Here is an 18247-nt window from a genome sequence, read left to right as displayed (position 1 = left end):
TTGTTTTATTGGCTGATAGGGCTTTTTTAGAGGGTGTGTGGAAAGTGTGGAGCTTGAACCAATTAGTCTTAACAAGTTGCACAAGGCCTGAATGTGTTTTACTGAATCTCGTTTGTTTGATGTCAGCTCGTATAAATGATAACTGCAATACTGAATGTGGCCCATGAACAACCTGTGTGTATGTGAGATACAGACAGAGTGAGAGAGAAACAAGAAGGAGAGAAGGTGAGAAAGCGACTAGGCTCTCCTCAGGGAAAACAGTTTCATTTTGATCATGTTATCAGTGAGGAGAACAAGGGCCAGCGTACCAGTCCGTGCTGTCAGGTCTGCAATGTCCTGTTTGTTTGGACCTGCTCTGTGCTGCAGGTTTGATCAGAGATCAGAATGTGACTTACAGGCAAAGGTTAGGCTGGCCTCCCTGCTGACAATAGTCCCGAAGGAGTTGGAAGCAAGGCACTGGTACGTCCCAGCGTCCTCATCTTTATTGAGATGGTTGATGCGAAGGTTGCCTCCAGAGAGGCTGTGATGCGAGCCGGGTTTAGGGTTGACCAGACTGCCATTTAGCTTCCACCTACAAGACAAAGGAGTTCACAGTTCAGAGATTTCAATATGAACTCATACATTTCTCATCATGACCTTCCATGACCGAACTATCACTGTAGGATTATTTATTTATGTTATAACTCTATGCTCTTATTCTCAAAAATAAGAGCATTGAAGATATATTTTAAAATATCGAAATTAATACTACCGAAAGTGTGGGGTCAGCAAGTTTATTTTTATAAAGAAATTAATATGTTTATTCAGCAAGAATTAATTAAATTGATCAAAAGTGACAAGTGTCATTTAATGTTAATTTCTATTTCAAATAAATGCTGTAAATCTTGTAATATTTTCAAATATATTGAAATAGAAAACAGATATTTTAAATTTTAATAACATTTCACAATATTACTGTTTTTTACTGCATTTTGTGATCAAATAAATGCAGCCTTTGTGAGCATAATACAATAAAAATAAAACTTTTTTTTTTTTTTTCCCCAATTTTGGGAGAAACATTCATTTTTAAACTCCATTGTTTCCTCCTTCTTATATAAATCTCATTTGTTTAAAAGACCTCAGAAGAACAGGCGAATCTCAACATAACAGTCGGGGTGTACGCCCCCAATATTTGCATATGCCAGCCCATGTTCCCAACATTATGAAAGGCATTAGACAAGGGCAGCCAGTATTAACGTCTGGATCTGCACAGGTGAATCAACAGACTAGGTAAGCAAGCAAGAACAATAGCGAAAAATGGCAGATGGAGCGATAATAACTGAGCTGTCGCTGTTTTCATTATTAAACACTTGCAGTCTGTATAATTCATAAACACATCTTCATTCTTTATAAATCTCTCCAACAGTGTAGCATTAGCTCATTAGCCACGGAGCACTATCAAACTCATTCAGAATCAAATGTAAACAATATAACAGTATACAATACTCACATAATCCGACGCATGCATGCCGCATGCATGACCAACACTTTGTAAAGATCCATTTGAGGGTTATATTAGCTGTAAACTTTGTTTATGCACTGTTCAAGGCAAGCATGAGCTCCGTGGGCGGGGAGCACGAGATTTAAAGGGCCACACACCCTGAATCGGCTCATTTATAATGATGCCCCAAAATAGGCAGTTAAAATAGGCAAAATAGGCAAAAATTAATTAAAAAAATATATGGGGTATTTTGAGCTGAAACTTCACAGACACATTCAGGGGACACCTTAGACTTATATTACATCTTTTTTAAAAAAGTTCTAGGGCACCTTTAAGTCATAATTAAAAAGTCTAAACATTACATAAAATATCAAACCACTTATTTTAATGAATTATTTTAAAATAAGACAACACAATACAACACACTACATTTAACAATGTTTGATTTCCATTAAAAAGACATTTGGATGCTTCATTTACATATTTTGGGACCACTGTACAGTATATTATTTTGATTGAATATATAGAATGTGTCTCTGAATAGTCCATATATTTCCATGTATTAATAGTTTACTTTATATATATGAGTATATATGTATATCATATCATATTGTATAATATATAAAGTATAAAATACAAAAAGTAAATCTTCAGGTTTACAAACAAACACAGCAGTTAATATCAGCTAATAAAGTTTAATAAGAAAAGGCTGGAAGCAAGGTTTTTTTCTATTTTTTATGGATCTATCATCTGTCATCAGACATGTGGGTACAAATCTGGGCTGGTGAAACAAAAGTTCTAAAGTGTGATCCCACATAAAAACAACCAGTGAACTGCAATGAGTTACCGAGATGCACTGCTGTTATTAGACTCCAGAGTAAAGCACTTAGTACACTACACTAACTCCAAGGGGATTGTCCTTGCAATTAGTGCACTGTAAAGTGCTTTGCATAAAAATGTGTCTGCTAAATGAAAAGCAACCAGCTGTAGCCCTGATAAATTCAGAAGCTTGTTTTTTTTTAGCCCATTCCAAGATTAATGCCCAGAATGGCACGGCTTGTGACCATCCATCTTGTTGAACACAAAGTCATACAGCATCAAATGTGAGCTTTATCATGACAGAGCACCAATTAAAACTAATATTTGCAATAAGCATTTCTGTATTCTATAGCACGCAGTGTGATTACTACAGGAATTTACTGAGATTACTGAAGGATTGAATTCATTTAAGGTATCAACAGATTCTCCAACCCTTCAAACAGCCTTATTAAAATAAACAATATGCCAAATCAATACAAAAACCCACATATACACCAGACTCTTTTCATCATTAACTGTGGTAATGGGAAGAGGATGATACTTCGTTAATGAGGTTATGTGTTTTATGAGAGATCTATGTAAGGCTGCATGATTATTTGAAACAAAACCAAAATCGCTGTGTTGACATCAAAAGGCCTTATCTTTTTTCTTCTTTTTTTAAAGCCAATATCAAATCACTACATAATTTGTCAGACTGCTTACAACCCATTATACCTCTGTAATGTGATGGGAAACATTTCTGAATGAAACCGGATGTTCAATGAGAAAAAAAAAAAGTACTGTAGGGTCGGAGTTGATTTTATCCATCAGTAATTGACTGGATCATGAAAAGTGGTCATTAAATTACAGCCAGTTGGTGGAGATGGGTTGAAATCTAAAGGCCAATTTATACTTCTGCATCGAGTGTACGCCGTAGCCTACACGTAGCCGACGCCATCGTGAGCATTTATACTTCTGCGTTCTGTCTGCGTTTCTCTGCAGTTACACACCTGAAATGCTAGTTGGTGGTGAGGTTTAAATATTTTGCTGTGTTGAGTTTCTTTGCCACTGTTTTGAGGCTACTATAAACAATGGCGACTGAAACAGCGGATCATGTTGGAGTTGAAGCTCATCGATGTTGAAAAACAGTTACTTTTAGTGAAATTACTAAAACTAAAATGCAGAAACGAGAGAAGGCGTTGGAGGGGATGCTACGTATGACTTGTGAACTGGTTGAGGGAAAAGGAGGGTGAATTTTCTCTGCTTGTCCGGCCAGAACATGCCGGAAATGCATAGGAGGAAATGCGATGCTACCAAGCCGACAAATCACAGATTTTGCGGTCTGCGTCGCCCTGATGTCTAGTTATATTTTTGGGGAGGTGCGCGTCCGGGTATGGTGCAGGGTACACAACAAAGCGTAGGCTACACTGTACTCAGTGTTGACAAGTCCACAGTTTTCCCGTGGAATTGGGATACTTTTACACTGTTGCCGCAGCTTATTTTTTATGTCCGCAGGTTGAAGCGACCCCAAATACAATATTTAGCCCCTGGAATGCTAATTTTACCAGGGGAATCCAGCCAAAACACAGATTGGGTGGGTTTTGTTGTGAAAACCTGGCAACCCTGGCCAAACCTACTGCCTACACTCGATGCAGAAGTATAAATTGGGCTTAAATCTTGGTGACGGAATTTTAGACCGGAATTTCTAACACTTTTTTTTTTTTTTACCTTTTTCCTGATTAATCATTCATATCAGGAACTAATTAAGAAAGTATGTAGGGTTAATTTTGATATCATGCTGATATTTTATAGCAGCCTTCAGTTCAAGACACTAGACAAACCATTTTTGATTTGCTAGTCTGCGATATATGCAAGGTGCCCCTGCTTTGTGCCTGACAGGCTGATTAGCCTTACAGGCTCAGTATGGTTAGAGTTAGCAGCAAGTTTAGGGGTTATGTCCTCAACCGCCTGTCAGGCACAAAGCAGGGCACCTTCCACCAATCTCAGCTGCAGATATTGCGGTAGACAGCACAAAAACCAGTATACATCCCTGTGAACAAGATTTTTCAACTATATTTTCCGCAATAACATTATTTTATGTAACCATTTTGCTTCCAAGTACACATGGACTAAAAGCCATAAAACTTGACTGAATTCACAATAGCTATGTTCCTTTTTAAAGGGATAGTCCACCTAAAATGATGTTCTAAACCTGTATGACTTTCTTTCTTCTGTGGAACATAAAAATAAAGATTTTCTGAAGAATATTGGTAACTAAACAGTTTCAGAATACATTCTTCAGAATATCTTCTTTTGTTTTCGGCAGACAAAAACGCATAAAAGTTTGGAACGACATTAGAGTGGGTAAACGATGACAGAATTTTCATCCCTAGCAAGAAAGCTTATGTTATGTCTCCCAGTTCAGCATGTGGTACATTCACACCGTGCTTTCCTAAATGGTGTTTGTAGTACAACATCTTGTTTTCTTTGTCTGTTTCACATTTGTATACAGATGCATCTTATTTTCCTAAACAAAAACAGAATCTCCCTAATGCCCCCTGAGAGGAGGGTCATTTGCAAACACACAGACTCTTCACACCAGGAAGCGACTGCGTGTCTATGCAAAGCTCAGAAATAATATGGGTGTAGCCCTACATTGCTTCTTTCAGGACTTCTGCTCTCGAGTCTAATTTGAATCTAGTACCTCTAAATCAAAGACACCCGCACATTCCCGACACGTCGAATGTTTTCAAAAGACAAAAAAGCAATAAATATTTCATATTTGTAGCCCACAGTGAGCGATACTGCACAGTCTTTAGAGATGCCAGTAATTGATAGGAGTGGCGAGTTTCCAAATCTCAGGCTCAATAATAAGATGATTTCTCTTTCCTGCTAGTTTCCAAGCGCCCTTTTCTGCTCTGTTTGATCTTAGTGAGGCTGATGAAAAGAAAAAGGGATGAGTGGTTTTTGACAATAAAATGAGTTTCTTGTTTGTTTGAGATTCTTGATTTGGCGATTTGTGAAGGGTAAAAGCGCACTTGCAATTAAGAATAATGACAACATCGTGTGAAATCAAACTCATAAAAGAAATGTTGGTTGAAATGTCGCAAATGATACATCGCATCTAAGACATCCAATTATATAACGTAGCATCGCATTGAAACAAGAAGGGTACGAATGGATGTCATCAGTTATTACTAACCCCCTGTCCCTGGAAGAAATTGAGATTTCACCACCTACACTTCCCATCTTGGGTGACAAAACATCCAGTTCGTGTCACAGACAGCCTGTGTTATTTCTCTTTATCTCCAAGTTTTTGTGACACATTTGCATTTTCACACTACGCCAATGCTTCGTTCTTGTTTCATCATGGGGGCCAGAAATACCGCCGCATTCTCCCGAAAAATGTAACAACTTCATTTCAAAAGATCAATTATCAGCATACAAATGAGAATGCTGCTATATGACAGCATGTCAAGAAACTTTGTGTAACCGCTAAAAAAACGGCCACTTCCCATCTGCTGCTGTAACTATGGCTACGGGCTATCCTTTGATTGACAATTCTCCCTCAACTTCACGATGAGGTGATGCAAGGATACTCTGTAGCATTCTCTAGTCTCCTTCATGTCTTAAGCTGAGCTTCTTGAAGTGAGGTAAAGAGGAGAAGTGAATTAGAATGAGAAGCTACAGAGAGAGAAGGTGGGAAGTCTGAAGTATAAGGAGCAGCTGTCGTCTCAGATGAAGAGAACCTAGCAGTATAATTTACAATAAGTTGTTAAACTTCAATTATACCTTCTCCACAAGGAATAGGTGTTACAAAGCAGCAGACCAAGGAAGGTTAACAGGGTTTTTCAATAAGCAATGATATAACATGGCTTTTTTCGGTTTTATTCTTGGTATTTTAATGATAGTTAACGGATAGTAAAAGAGCGGAGAGGAACTATTGGGAGAAGATGGGTCAATGAGATCAGGAAATGACACAAGCCAGGCTTGAAAAATCACAATTTCCATGCCAGGTTATGTTTCGCACAACATATAGTACCAATTAGAGGTTTAAAAAAAAAAACAAAAAAAAAAAAACACTTGCACTCACTCGCACTTAAAATTGCCCACATACTGTTCAAGTTTAGTTTAGTAACATTTTTTGTTTTTGTTTCTTATGCTCACAAATGTTGCATTTCTTTGATCAAAAAGACAGTAAAAAATATTAATTTTAATATTTAATTTAAATAATTAATTTAAATTTAAATAATAATTTAAAATATCTGTTTTCAATTTTAATATATTTTAAATGTAATTTATTCCTGTGATGCAAAGCTGAATTTTCAGCATCATTACTCCAGTCTTCAGTGTCACATGATCCTTCAGAAATCATTCTAATATGATGATTTGGTGCTCAAGAAACATTTATTATTATTATCAATGTTAAACTTTTATACATACTACAACTACATGGACAATATGTGATTCCAATAGTTATGTGGCAGTGCTAATATCTAACTTAAGACTGATTAAAAAAAAAAATAAAGAGCTGGTTTTGTTACACGGCTCCCTGCAGTAATTGATTCTGATTGGTCAATCAAATAATGCCATTATATTTGTGTAGTAGTAAACTGTACAATTGACTATTTAGGCAAGTGATTTCCTTACTAAAAGTTTCAACTTTTTCTTCTCACATAATAAAGTAATTGCAACTCGGATAAATATGTTATGTCCATTTATTTATGCATATCCATATAATAAACAAAAATAATGTACCGCTCTAGGGTTTATTTTGTGATAATGTCAAAATATTATTCTGTATGACCAAATCAACCTGACTGCACTAAGTTACACCAACAAAAGTATGTTTTATAGGTCAGTTCAGGTAGAAGTGCACTTTTTCACTTTAAAGTGCAGTTTGACATAAAAATAATAGTACTGAAGTATGATAACATAGGATCATAACATCAAACACCTCACGGCAGTGACAGCTTTAACCAGACGCTCCATTTGCTGAGCACATGCTTTACGTGCTCATGCTCAACCAGACATTACGTAGTGCTATACAACACCATCTGGCTCAGGAGACAGGAGGCAGTTTTAGGATATGTTGCACACTTTAAGTCTTTCTGTGTAACACATTCTTTACTAAAACCTTCTTCAAGAAGGTAGACACACACCAGATGCCTTAGCTCAAAAGCTACATTCACAGCTTTGATTATCCTCCGGGCATGTGCACGGGCTTAACAGAATAGCTTAAGTAAAAACATAAAATTCTGCCATCATTTATTCAACATTGTGTCATTCCAAACCTGTATGACTTTGTGGAACATAAAAAAATCAAATAAAATGTCCAAACAATTACATTTACAATGATTTAGGAGCTGTCAAGTGAGCTGTCATAAAAGTGATCCATATATATATATATATATATATATATACATACGCAAGGACCACTAGAGAACTGCTGCAACCCAAAACCCTAACTTGGAATATAGCACACAGGCACTGGGGAAGGATGGGAGCAGTTCAGGAGGTTGAACTTAATGCACTTTGAAAGTGATGGACACTAGAGCTGTTGAAAGAAGGACATTCATCAAAAGGCTCCATGATTCAACCTTCCTGACAAGAAAGAGGAAGCTACTGATTAGCTTTTCCATTAAGCTTGATCAATTCTGGAACAGCACATGGATCCGTCTTTCTACAGCACATCTGAACAGTGTCAGGGGAACACGTTCATTAGAGGCCAGTCGCTACATTAGCATACTTAAGAACATACTTAACTATAAATAAATAAATCATAATATGTAAGAGAGAATGAAAAGGCCAATATACAGCTAAAATTCTCAATATTTTTCAGTCTTTTGACAATATTTCTAAATACATATCTCAATAATTATGCATTTGCTTGAAAACGGCTCAAAAATACACTACCACTTAAAAGTTTTAGATCTGCAGGATCATGTGACACTGAAGAATGTAGTAATAGCTGCTGAAAATTCTGCTTTGCCATCACAGGAATAAATTACATTTTAAAATATATTCAAATAGACTTAGAATAGAATAAATGCAGCCTTGGTGAGCATAATAGACTTCTTTTAAAAACAAATCTTACCCACCACAAACTTTTGAACATTTGTATATATCACAATAATTATGTAACTGTTTGAAATAAGTAGATTCAATATGTTTAATGTAAGAGCTAAATGTAAAACTAAAGAATCTAATTGCAAATAACCAAAGCATGTTTCCATACCTTTTCCACTAAATGAATTTTTAATGTAAAAAAAAATAAAAGTTTTAGTTTCATACACAGCGCTTCACTTTTTCCACATTTTGTGATGTTACGGCCTTATTCCAAAAGGAAATAAATTCATATTTTCCTCAAAATTCTACCCCATAATGACAACAAGAAAGAAGTTTGTTCGAAATCTCTAAAACTGTTTTAAAAAAAAATAAAAAAAAAAATAAAAATAAAAACACAAATGTACATACAGGTGCATCTCAATAAATTAGAATATCATAAAGTTTTTTTTTCTGTAATTTAATTCAAAAAGTAAAACTTAAATATATTCTAGATTTATTAGACAAAGTAAAATATTTCCAGACTTTTGTTTTCATGTTGATGATTACAGCTTGCTGCTCATCAAAATAAAAATAAAAATCAGTATCTCAAATTATTAGAATATTTAATTTCAAGTTCTATTAAATTTCCATTCTCAGGGTATAAGGTCCCAGAGTCTGGAGGAAGAGTGGAGAGGCACAGAAACCATGTGTGAAGTTTCCACAGTCAGTGATGATTTGGGCTGCCATGTCATCTGCTGCTGTTGGTCCACTGTGTTTTCTGAAGTCCACAGTCAACGCAGCAATCTACCAGGAAATTTTAGAGCACTTCACGCTTCCTTATGCCGACAAGCTTTTTTCATTTTCCAGCAGGATTTGGCAGCTGCTCACACTGCCAAAGGTACCAAAAGCTGTTTCAATGACCATGGTGTTACTGTGCTTGATTGGCCAGCAAACTCGCCTGACATGAACCCCATAGAGAATCTATGGGGTATTGTCAAGAGGAAGATGAGACACCAGACCCAACAATGCAGATGACCTTAAGGCTGCTATCAAAGCAACCAGGGCTTCCATTACACCTGAACAGTGCCACATGCCACGCTGCATTGATGCAGTAATTCATGCAAAAGGAGGCCCAACCAAGTATTGAGTGCATAGAAATGTACATACTTTTCAGAAGCCTGACATTTCTGTTTAAAATATCCTTTTTTTTATTGATCTTATGAAGTATTCTAATTTATTGAGATTGGTGGGTTTTTGTTAATTGTGAGCCAAAACCATCACAATTAAAAGAACCAAAGACTTAAAGTACTTACAGTCTGGGTGCATTGAATTTATTTAATACATGATTTCCACAATTTGAGTTGAATTACTGAAATAAACGAACTTTTCCACGACATTCTAATTTATTGAGATGCACCTGTAAGTATTTACAGGCTTTGCTCAATACTTTGTTGAAGAACCTTTGGCACCAATTACAGCCTCAAGTCTTTTTGAGTATGATGCTACAAGCTTGGCACGCCTATTTGTGGGCAGTTTCTCCCATTCTTCTTTGCAGGACCTCTCACGCTCCATCAGGTTGGATTGGGAGCGTCGATGCACAGCCATTTTCAGATCTCTCCAGAGATGTTCAAATGGGTTCAAGTCTGGGCTCTGGTTGGGCCACTCAAGGACACTCACAGAGTTGTCCCGTAGCCACTCCTTTGTTATCTTGGCTGTGTGCTTAGAGTTGTTGTCCTATTGGAAGATGAAGCTTCGCCCCAGTCTAAGGTCCAGTGCGCTCTGGAGCAGGTTTTCATTAAAGATGTCTCTATACATTGCTGCATTCATCTTTCCCCTCGATCCTGACTAGTTTCCCAGTTCCTGCTGCTGAAAAACATCCCCACAGCATGATACTGCCACCACCATGCTTCACTGTAGAAATGGTATTGGCCAGGTTATGAGCAGTGCCTGGTTTCCACCAGACATGGCGCTTGCTATTCAGACCAAAGAATTCAATTTTTATTTCATCAGACTAGAGAATTGTTTCTCATGGTCTGAGAGTCCTTCAGGTGGGCTGTCATATGCCTTATACTGAGAAGTGACTTCCATCTGGCCACTCTATCATACAGGCCTGACTGGTGGAGTGCTGCAGAGATGGTTGTTCTTCTGGAAGTTTCTCCTCTCTCCACAGAGAAACACTGGAGCTCTGTCAGAGTGACCATCGGGTTCTTGGTCACCTCCCTGACTAAGGCCCTTCTCCCCAGATTGCTCAGTTTGGCCGGGTGGCCCGCTCTAGGAAGAGTCCTGGTGGTTCCAAACTTCTTCCATTTACAGATGATGGAGACAACTGTGCTCATAGGGACTTTAAATGCTGCAGAAACTTTTCTGTATCCTTCCCCAGATCTGTGCCTCAATACAATCCTGTCTCAGAGGTCTGCAGACAATTCCTTGGACATCATGGCTTGGTTTGTGCTCTGACATGCACTGTTAACTGTGGGACCTTATATAGCCAGGTGTGTGCCTTTCCAAATCATGTCCAATCAACTGAAATTACCACAGGTGGACTCCAATCAAATTGGACAAACATCTAAAGGATGATCAGTGGAAACAGGATGCACCTGAGCTCAATTTTGAGTGTCATGGCAAAGGCTGTGAATACTTATGTACATGTAAGTTTTTCGTTTTTTATTTTTAATAAATTTGCAAAGATTTCAAATAAACATTGTCATTATTTGTAGAATTTTGAGGAAAATAATGAATTTTGGAATAAGGCTGTAGATGCACTGTATATTTTTATTTACTCATTTTCCTTTATATGCACCAATACATAGCAATAAACAGCAATATTTACCAACATACTTTTTACTGAAACATTGTAATCTATGAAAAATCCTACACAGGAACATTGGCCATACCAATGGGGTGAGTTTGGGGAGGGACTATTTGTTTGTCCGACCAATGACAGATGTGGGGAGCGTTCGGGAAACCTATCAGAAAACAGTCACTATTTTTCAAAAAAAGTCACTCAAGTAAATCAGATGTTTGATGTTTAATGTACAGCTATGATGGGAAAAATGAGATTTCTCTTTGGGCGGGGCTACCCAGTGCAATGCTGCAGAAACAGAAACAAAGCGATTAGGACAAAAAAAAAAACTCTCAAGAAAATTTTTTAGCGCTTATCATGCTATGTCGCACATGGTGCTATTGATGCCAATGTGCATTGGCACAAAAGAGCATGTGCATTTTTGAAATCGATAAAAAGGGACTGAGCTACAATTTACTGAAGCACTGATGCAGATGACCAAACAACAGTGTTTTTGCGGTGGCAAGTTGGCAGTCAGCTCACCTGTAAAAAGGAGGAGGGTCACCTTGCGCCTCACAGCTGAAAACCACCTCTCTGTTCTTCTCCATGGAGTCTACTGGAAACACAATGCTGCCTGGCTGCTTGGAGAACACTGGGCTCCGCAGCGTGTTGCCTACAGAAAGAGAGAGAGGGAGAGAAAGAGAGCGATCAGCACGCTCCACTTACAGACACCCAACCTGCTTGCAAAACAAGCTATTAGCTGGTGGCACTGAGCAGGCCAGCATTGGTAAGGCATTAGAGAGTCAAACCACAAGCAGACAAAACATATCAATTAATTCAACTAACACCACGGCAACTGTAATGGAATCGCCGTTGATTGATATAGAACAACGGTTTGAAGACACGCGTTCATTGCTTTCCATCACCTCTGTGGTCTGTTTTTAACCTTCGCTATGGCAGCGCAGTTGTAACGGAAAACGCTCGGGCAATTAGACGTGTGGTAAGCGCCTCTCAGTTGTGATTTGAGGCTCCTCATGTGACGTGACACACTCAGAATCCTCACGCAACCTGCTCGGATAACAGCACCATTTTCTGGGTTTTAAACATGGGACCAAATAGGCAAAGTTAGAAAATAAATCTTTATGTACCAAAAAACTATACTGGATCAATCTATTAAACATATTCATAGGCATTCATTTAAATGTTAATGCTTCCACATTTTCACAAAATCTGTCACTCAAAGTGTTAACATGATCAGATGCAAAAATAATGTCAAATATTCATATATGTATATACATACAGTGTTGGGGTTGACACATTACAAGTAACGAGAGTTATGTGATCAGAATACTTTTTCAAGTAACTAGTAAAGTAATGCATTACTTTTAAATTTATTAAGTTACTTTTTCAAACAAGTTACTTTGTTTTCCCATTTACTGGCTGACACTGCTCCTGCCCCCCATGTTGAGAGAAATTGGGAGTGCAGAGGCATTGTGTGCACTTTGTAAACGTAATGGTTATTCTAGACTAATTCTATACTAAATGTGAGCATACTGTACATTTACTCATTTACTTCTTCTCCAGTGTCGTATTCTTCTGTATTCTAGAATAACAGCACAGCTGAAAGGCTTGTTGGTTTGAGCTGCGCCCTCTACTGGACAGGCGTGAATTTACTTTTCCTTCAGCCTGAGGCTTATTCAGTTCACTTTTGGTGTGAAAGGACCTTTAACATTTTCCAAAAATAAAACTTTTTTGTTGTTATAAAAACAAATAAACAAACAAACAGCCCAGTCCAGATGAGAAAAAGTAACGCAAAAGTAATGTAACATTACTTTCCATAAAAAGTAACTAAGTAATGCAATTAGTAACTTTTTTAGGGAGTAATGCAATATTATAATGCATTATTTTTAATCAAAGTTTTAACTTTTAACTAAATTGCTCCTTTACTGTATTTAGACGGTCTGTCATTCTCCATTACAGCCTCAGCTAATTACACTTGTGTTTTATATCACTTTAGGTGTTGTCGGTTTGTGCATGTTTGCTGGCTCTGTGAAAAGAAAACTCATTAAGTATTGCACTTCACCTCGCTGGATCTCTGCCCAACTGGTGTAGCAAATTTTGAAAAGGGAAGGTAAAAACAGAGGAAGTAGTATTGAGACTAACTAACTTAGTGCAGCAGCCATAAAAAGCTCTAAAGGTCATCTGACAAGCAGCAAGAGTGAGCATTTTCTCCCCAAACCAGAGAACATCGGCACATATTTCAGCTTCAAAATAACAGAAAAATGCTTTTTAGCGACAAGAGGTGTCAGCACATCATTGGTTGTGGTGAATATAAGCAGCTTAAAAAATTCAAAACATTATTTAAACAAGCAATAAAATGGGGAAAATGGCAGCAAAAATCATAACCATTTTCTAAATCCATTTAATTCCATTTACTGAAAAATGCTTTCTGGTTTGAGAGCTTGTATTGCTTGCAGGAGACAAAGTGTGAGATAAACTTTAAGCTTCTTTTAAGGAGCAAAATGTTGGATTTTCTTTTTCCGGAGCTCTTTAAAAATGTATTTCTTCTTAGGCAGCCTGGTTGCATAATGTTTTGCCATAAGCCATGTGAATGTGTTTTGTACCTCAGACAATATTCAAAAAGTGTTGGCACAAAAAAAAAAAATAAATAAATCCAATAGTTAATATATTAAAAATATATATTTCTACATTTCTTCTGGATATACAGAAATGAAAGGACAAATTTGTTTTTGTGAAATACGTCAGTTTTATAAAACTATTTTCAGAATTTATTAAAAAAAAATCTAGTATCAGCTCACTCCATATGAAAAGCTTAAAAACAATGTAATATAAGAAGAACTTAAAATCCATACAACAACAGGCTGCCAGTTTCAACAAAATGCAGTTTCTATTAAATGCCTTTCTCAACATAATAGATTCCAATTTATTTCATTCATTAACACTGAATATTAATTAATTTCACTCATTTAATTTTTTTATAAACACACTTAAATTGTAATATTGCACTTACAAAATATAACAAATTGACATGGGATAGTAATACCAGTCTTTTTTTAACTTGTGGGGACATTTTTTTTGGTCCACATAAGGATAACAGCTTATAAATCACACTAAATTAAGGTTTTTGAAAATCTAAAAATGATGGAAGCTTTCTGTGATAGAAAGGTAGGTTTAGGGGTAGGGTTAGAGGATAGTATATATAGTTTGTACAGTATAAACATAATTATGTCTATGGAAAGTCCCCATAAAAAATGAAAACCTGACATGTGTGTGTGCCTTAATTTAGAAATAACACATGAAATCAAGTGACCGCCTGCTGTGAAATCAGAGTAATTTGAGAATACAGTATATGTAAATCTCAGGAATTATATTTTTCAAGTGAAATGCTTTGTAATGTGATCAAATATCAAAAAGATACCCAGCTCTCATGTTCTGTTTCATCTCAAAATGTTCAAGTGTCAGTCTGTATTCAGCATCCATTCTACTACGACTGATGTGTCTTTCCAGAGTAAATGGATACTTACATCACTGGTGAAGAGCGCATTTGATACTAAGTGCCTTATTTCGCAACCCTTTTTTTCCCACTTTATTGGACTGGGTGTATATGTGTGAGCAAGTATGAATAGTTGTCTACACAATAACACAGAATTTTATCCACAGTGCATAACACTAAAGAATAAGAAGAGCAAAGTACGTGCGTATGGATGACTGCCACCAATACAGCTGCTCTCTAGGTCCCGGGTGCTTTAATTGGGCTTGTTTTGCTTCCCATCACACAGACAGATACTTTATCTCAGCTCTAACTATCTCCACTAATTCCTCCTGTGACATGACAATGACAGCCCCTTATTTCAGTGTCAGAGACACCACGGTACATTCTCTCTGTACCTGGCGATAAACACTGCTCCACAACACATTGTTTAGATTTGTTTGGCAAAAATGTGAAACCTGTTTGGCCAATTATGAGTAGGTTTTTAGGATTCAAAAAATTCAACCTGGAATGTTTTTACTGTCACTTTTGATCAATTTATTGCATCCCTGCTGAATAAAAGCACATTGTTGGCGTGTTGCTATTTTGAGGCAACTGAAAGTCAATGGCGCAGTATTTTTTTATTTATTTTTTGTTATTTAAAAGGCACGTTAGTAATATGCACCTATAGGTGGGTGCACAACGCATGAACACTCTGCTTGTTACACACACAGGGACGCACAGCAGCACACAGACATTTTTAAATCTTAAAAATAAAACTATGTAAATAGCGAATCAGCCATGGTGCAAGCGCAACCGGCTTTTAAAGGGAATGGGAGATGAGACTCTGATTGGTTTATTGCACTTTACGCCCAAAACACACCCATGATGACTCATTAAGAGACTACGTACAACTCTTTAGGACCATGCACCTAGTGCAACAACCATTTTTTTCTGTCGTTAAACTAGCAAAAGTGGACATGCCCTAAGTGCACCTGCGCCATGCGCTTCAGACCATGCTCTTGGATTGTTAAAACAGGGCACTATATCTGAATACATATATATTTATATATGTAGATATATATTAATGCTGCTTTTACAGCTGCAGTCTTTTAGACAGTCTGGCATCAGTCCTCCTAGTTACCTAAAAGTGTCTCCACAGAAAAAGGGCATGAAGCAAATATCATTGGTTTGATGTACATTCTCCATAATCTTACACCTACAGTCTCAGCTAATTAATTAATTAATTAATTGGGCTCTCTGCCCAACTGATGTAGCAAATTTAGCAAAAGTGAAGGTAAAAACAGAGGAAGTCGAATTGAGACTAACCAACTTAGTGCAGCAGCCATAAAAAGCTCTAAAGGTCATCTGACTTCTAACAAGCAACACGAGTGAGCATTTTCTCCCCAAACCAGAGAACTTCTGCACATGTTTCAGCTTCAAAATAACAGAAAAATGCTTCTTAGCGACAAGGGGTGTCAGCACATCATTGGTTGCGCTAAATAAATAAGCAGCTTAGAAAATTTTCAAAACAATTTAAACAAGCAATAAGATGGGGGGGAAAAAACAGCAGAAATCCTAACCATTTTCTTAGGGTTCTTTTCTGAGAAATCCATTTAATTCCATTTACTGAAGAATTCTTTCTGGTTTCTGGTCTTAGCTTGTATTGCTTGCAGGAGACAAAGTGAGAGATAAACTTTAAGCTTCTTTTAAGGAGCAAAAAGCAGACAGACAGAGACAGACAGACAGACAGATGATAGATAGATAGATAGATAGATAGATAGATAGATAGATAGATAGATAGATAGATAGATAGATAGATAGATAGATAGATAGATAGATAGATAGATAGATAGATAGATAGATAGATAGATAGATAGATAGATAGATAGATAGATAGATAGATAGATAGATATTTGTTTATGCACATTAAACTGGGATAGAACAAAGTATTTATCAGAAAAAAAAACTACGCATTTCACTTTATAAGAGATTTGTTCAACCAATAAGTGCACAATTCCAGAGGGAGAGCACTAAGCATATTCTGTATGTTTGACACTAGTGTTATATTTTCATGTTACTGTTGATGTTGGATGCAGAGGGGCCAATCACCTGTACAAACACAAACGGAATATATCCAGAGGACATATGACACAATGCATGAGACACATTTCATAAGCCTTGCATCATGTCTTGCGCCATGACAACGTACAGCAATGAATAACAACACCACAAGAACTGAAGATTTTTCTGTAAGAACTTCCAGTTTATCCACAAACCATCTGAGGTTAACACAGGAAAGAGTAAACAAAGTTAACATTTTAATTAAAAAGACAATCTTTAAAGTCAAATTAAATGGCAACAGCACAATTATTCAAGAACAGGTGCGTGCATCCTTTGGGAAGAAGGGTTGGTTCAAAACTGCAAGAGTGCACCTCCTGTTCTTCAACCAGCATGTGCTGTGATCAACCACATATCCCAGTCAGTCAATTAACGACGCATACTCATTAAAAGATCCCCTCAGTGTCAAGAAAGACAAATGAAACACGACAGAGGATTAAACTTTAGTCTCGGTCGCATTTTTCCTCATCAAAAACATCTCGGCTTGCTCTGCCAAACATGTTATGATACCTCAAACGAGCGTTAGGAGGAAGTCAGAGAGAGGGAGAAGGTGTAGGAACAGGACCGGTTTGCAGTTTCCATGAATAAAACATTTATCGATATATACATATGCAGAAGAAAATGTTGAGCAAGCGTAACCAACAACAAAATGAAGCAGGTGCCAAAAAGGGAAACATAAAAACGAGAACGGTAGGAAAGAAAACAGGGCCAGCAGTGAATCGCTGACATCACCAATTAACAAGGGCTTGCCTGCGCAGCCATCTAGGAATACGTGCGCCTTCATGCAGCCACGAGAAGAATAATTGCGTCCCAAGAGATGGAGCAGGTGAGTCCACCTGGAGTAGAACAAGGGCTTCTGTTACTCAGAGACAGTCTTGGCTTTCATCAACAAGAAGTCAGCTCCCACTAATACTGTCATCAATGAAATGAAAGCTAATGAAAGCCTTAATGCAGTCAATTGCAGGAACCGAAGTGGCCTGGTATTAAGACGTCATCCTGCGCAAGATTATTTTTCACAAAGTCAGGAGGTACTTGAAATATCACAGGCGCTGGAGTGTCTCACTAAAAATTGATTACTTGGGGTTTCTGGTCTCCTTCAAAGACCAGATGGAGAGACTGAGGCTGAGGCTGCAGAAATGCAGACGTGGACAAGGATCAGGACAGCGCTGTATCACAGCCACAGCTGTACTCTGCTTGATAGTCTTTTTGAGGAGTCTGCAGGGCTGTGCTAATAGGACAGGCAACGGGACACAGGGTGGCGTAGACCAGATGCCGTTGTCCACAGAACATCGGACAACTTAAGGCAGGAACACATCAAGCCGACGGTCGGCCGACGGGCAGTTTTTTTTCGTCGGCCGACTAAGTTTTCTTAGTGTGTTCCGCACCGTCGGCTGAAGTTGGTCCTCGTCGAAATGTTGAATCGGCGTTGGAGCTCGTCGGTCCGTCAGGCCATCGGATCATTCTGATTGGCTGTTCAGCCACTGCCACCTGCTGTTTCGGAAAGGCATTTCATCTGGTTGTTTAGCGT

General features: G+C 37.6%; 1 protein-coding gene across 1 annotated transcript in view; it reads right to left on the bottom strand.

The window, feature by feature from the left end:
• Nucleotides 1-18009, bottom strand: part of cntn4 (contactin 4) — a 126206-nt gene extending 108197 nt beyond the window's left edge. Inside the window, exons 1-5 of the mRNA XM_067372625.1 lie at nt 17909-18009; nt 16811-16880; nt 16680-16710; nt 11652-11781; nt 396-571 (exon numbers count right to left, since the gene is read on the bottom strand). Coding sequence (XP_067228726.1) covers nt 396-571; nt 11652-11781; nt 16680-16710; nt 16811-16880; nt 17909-18009 — 508 coding nt within the window. The remainder of the gene's footprint in view (nt 1-395; nt 572-11651; nt 11782-16679; nt 16711-16810; nt 16881-17908) is intronic.
• Nucleotides 18010-18247: the final 238 nt, after the last annotated feature.

Source organism: Chanodichthys erythropterus, chromosome 21, assembly GCF_024489055.1.
Source record: "Chanodichthys erythropterus isolate Z2021 chromosome 21, ASM2448905v1, whole genome shotgun sequence".
Classification (NCBI taxonomy): domain Eukaryota; kingdom Metazoa; phylum Chordata; class Actinopteri; order Cypriniformes; family Xenocyprididae; genus Chanodichthys; species Chanodichthys erythropterus.
The sequence above is the reverse complement of the archived record's forward strand: the minus strand, read 5'-3'. Positions and strand labels throughout refer to the sequence as shown.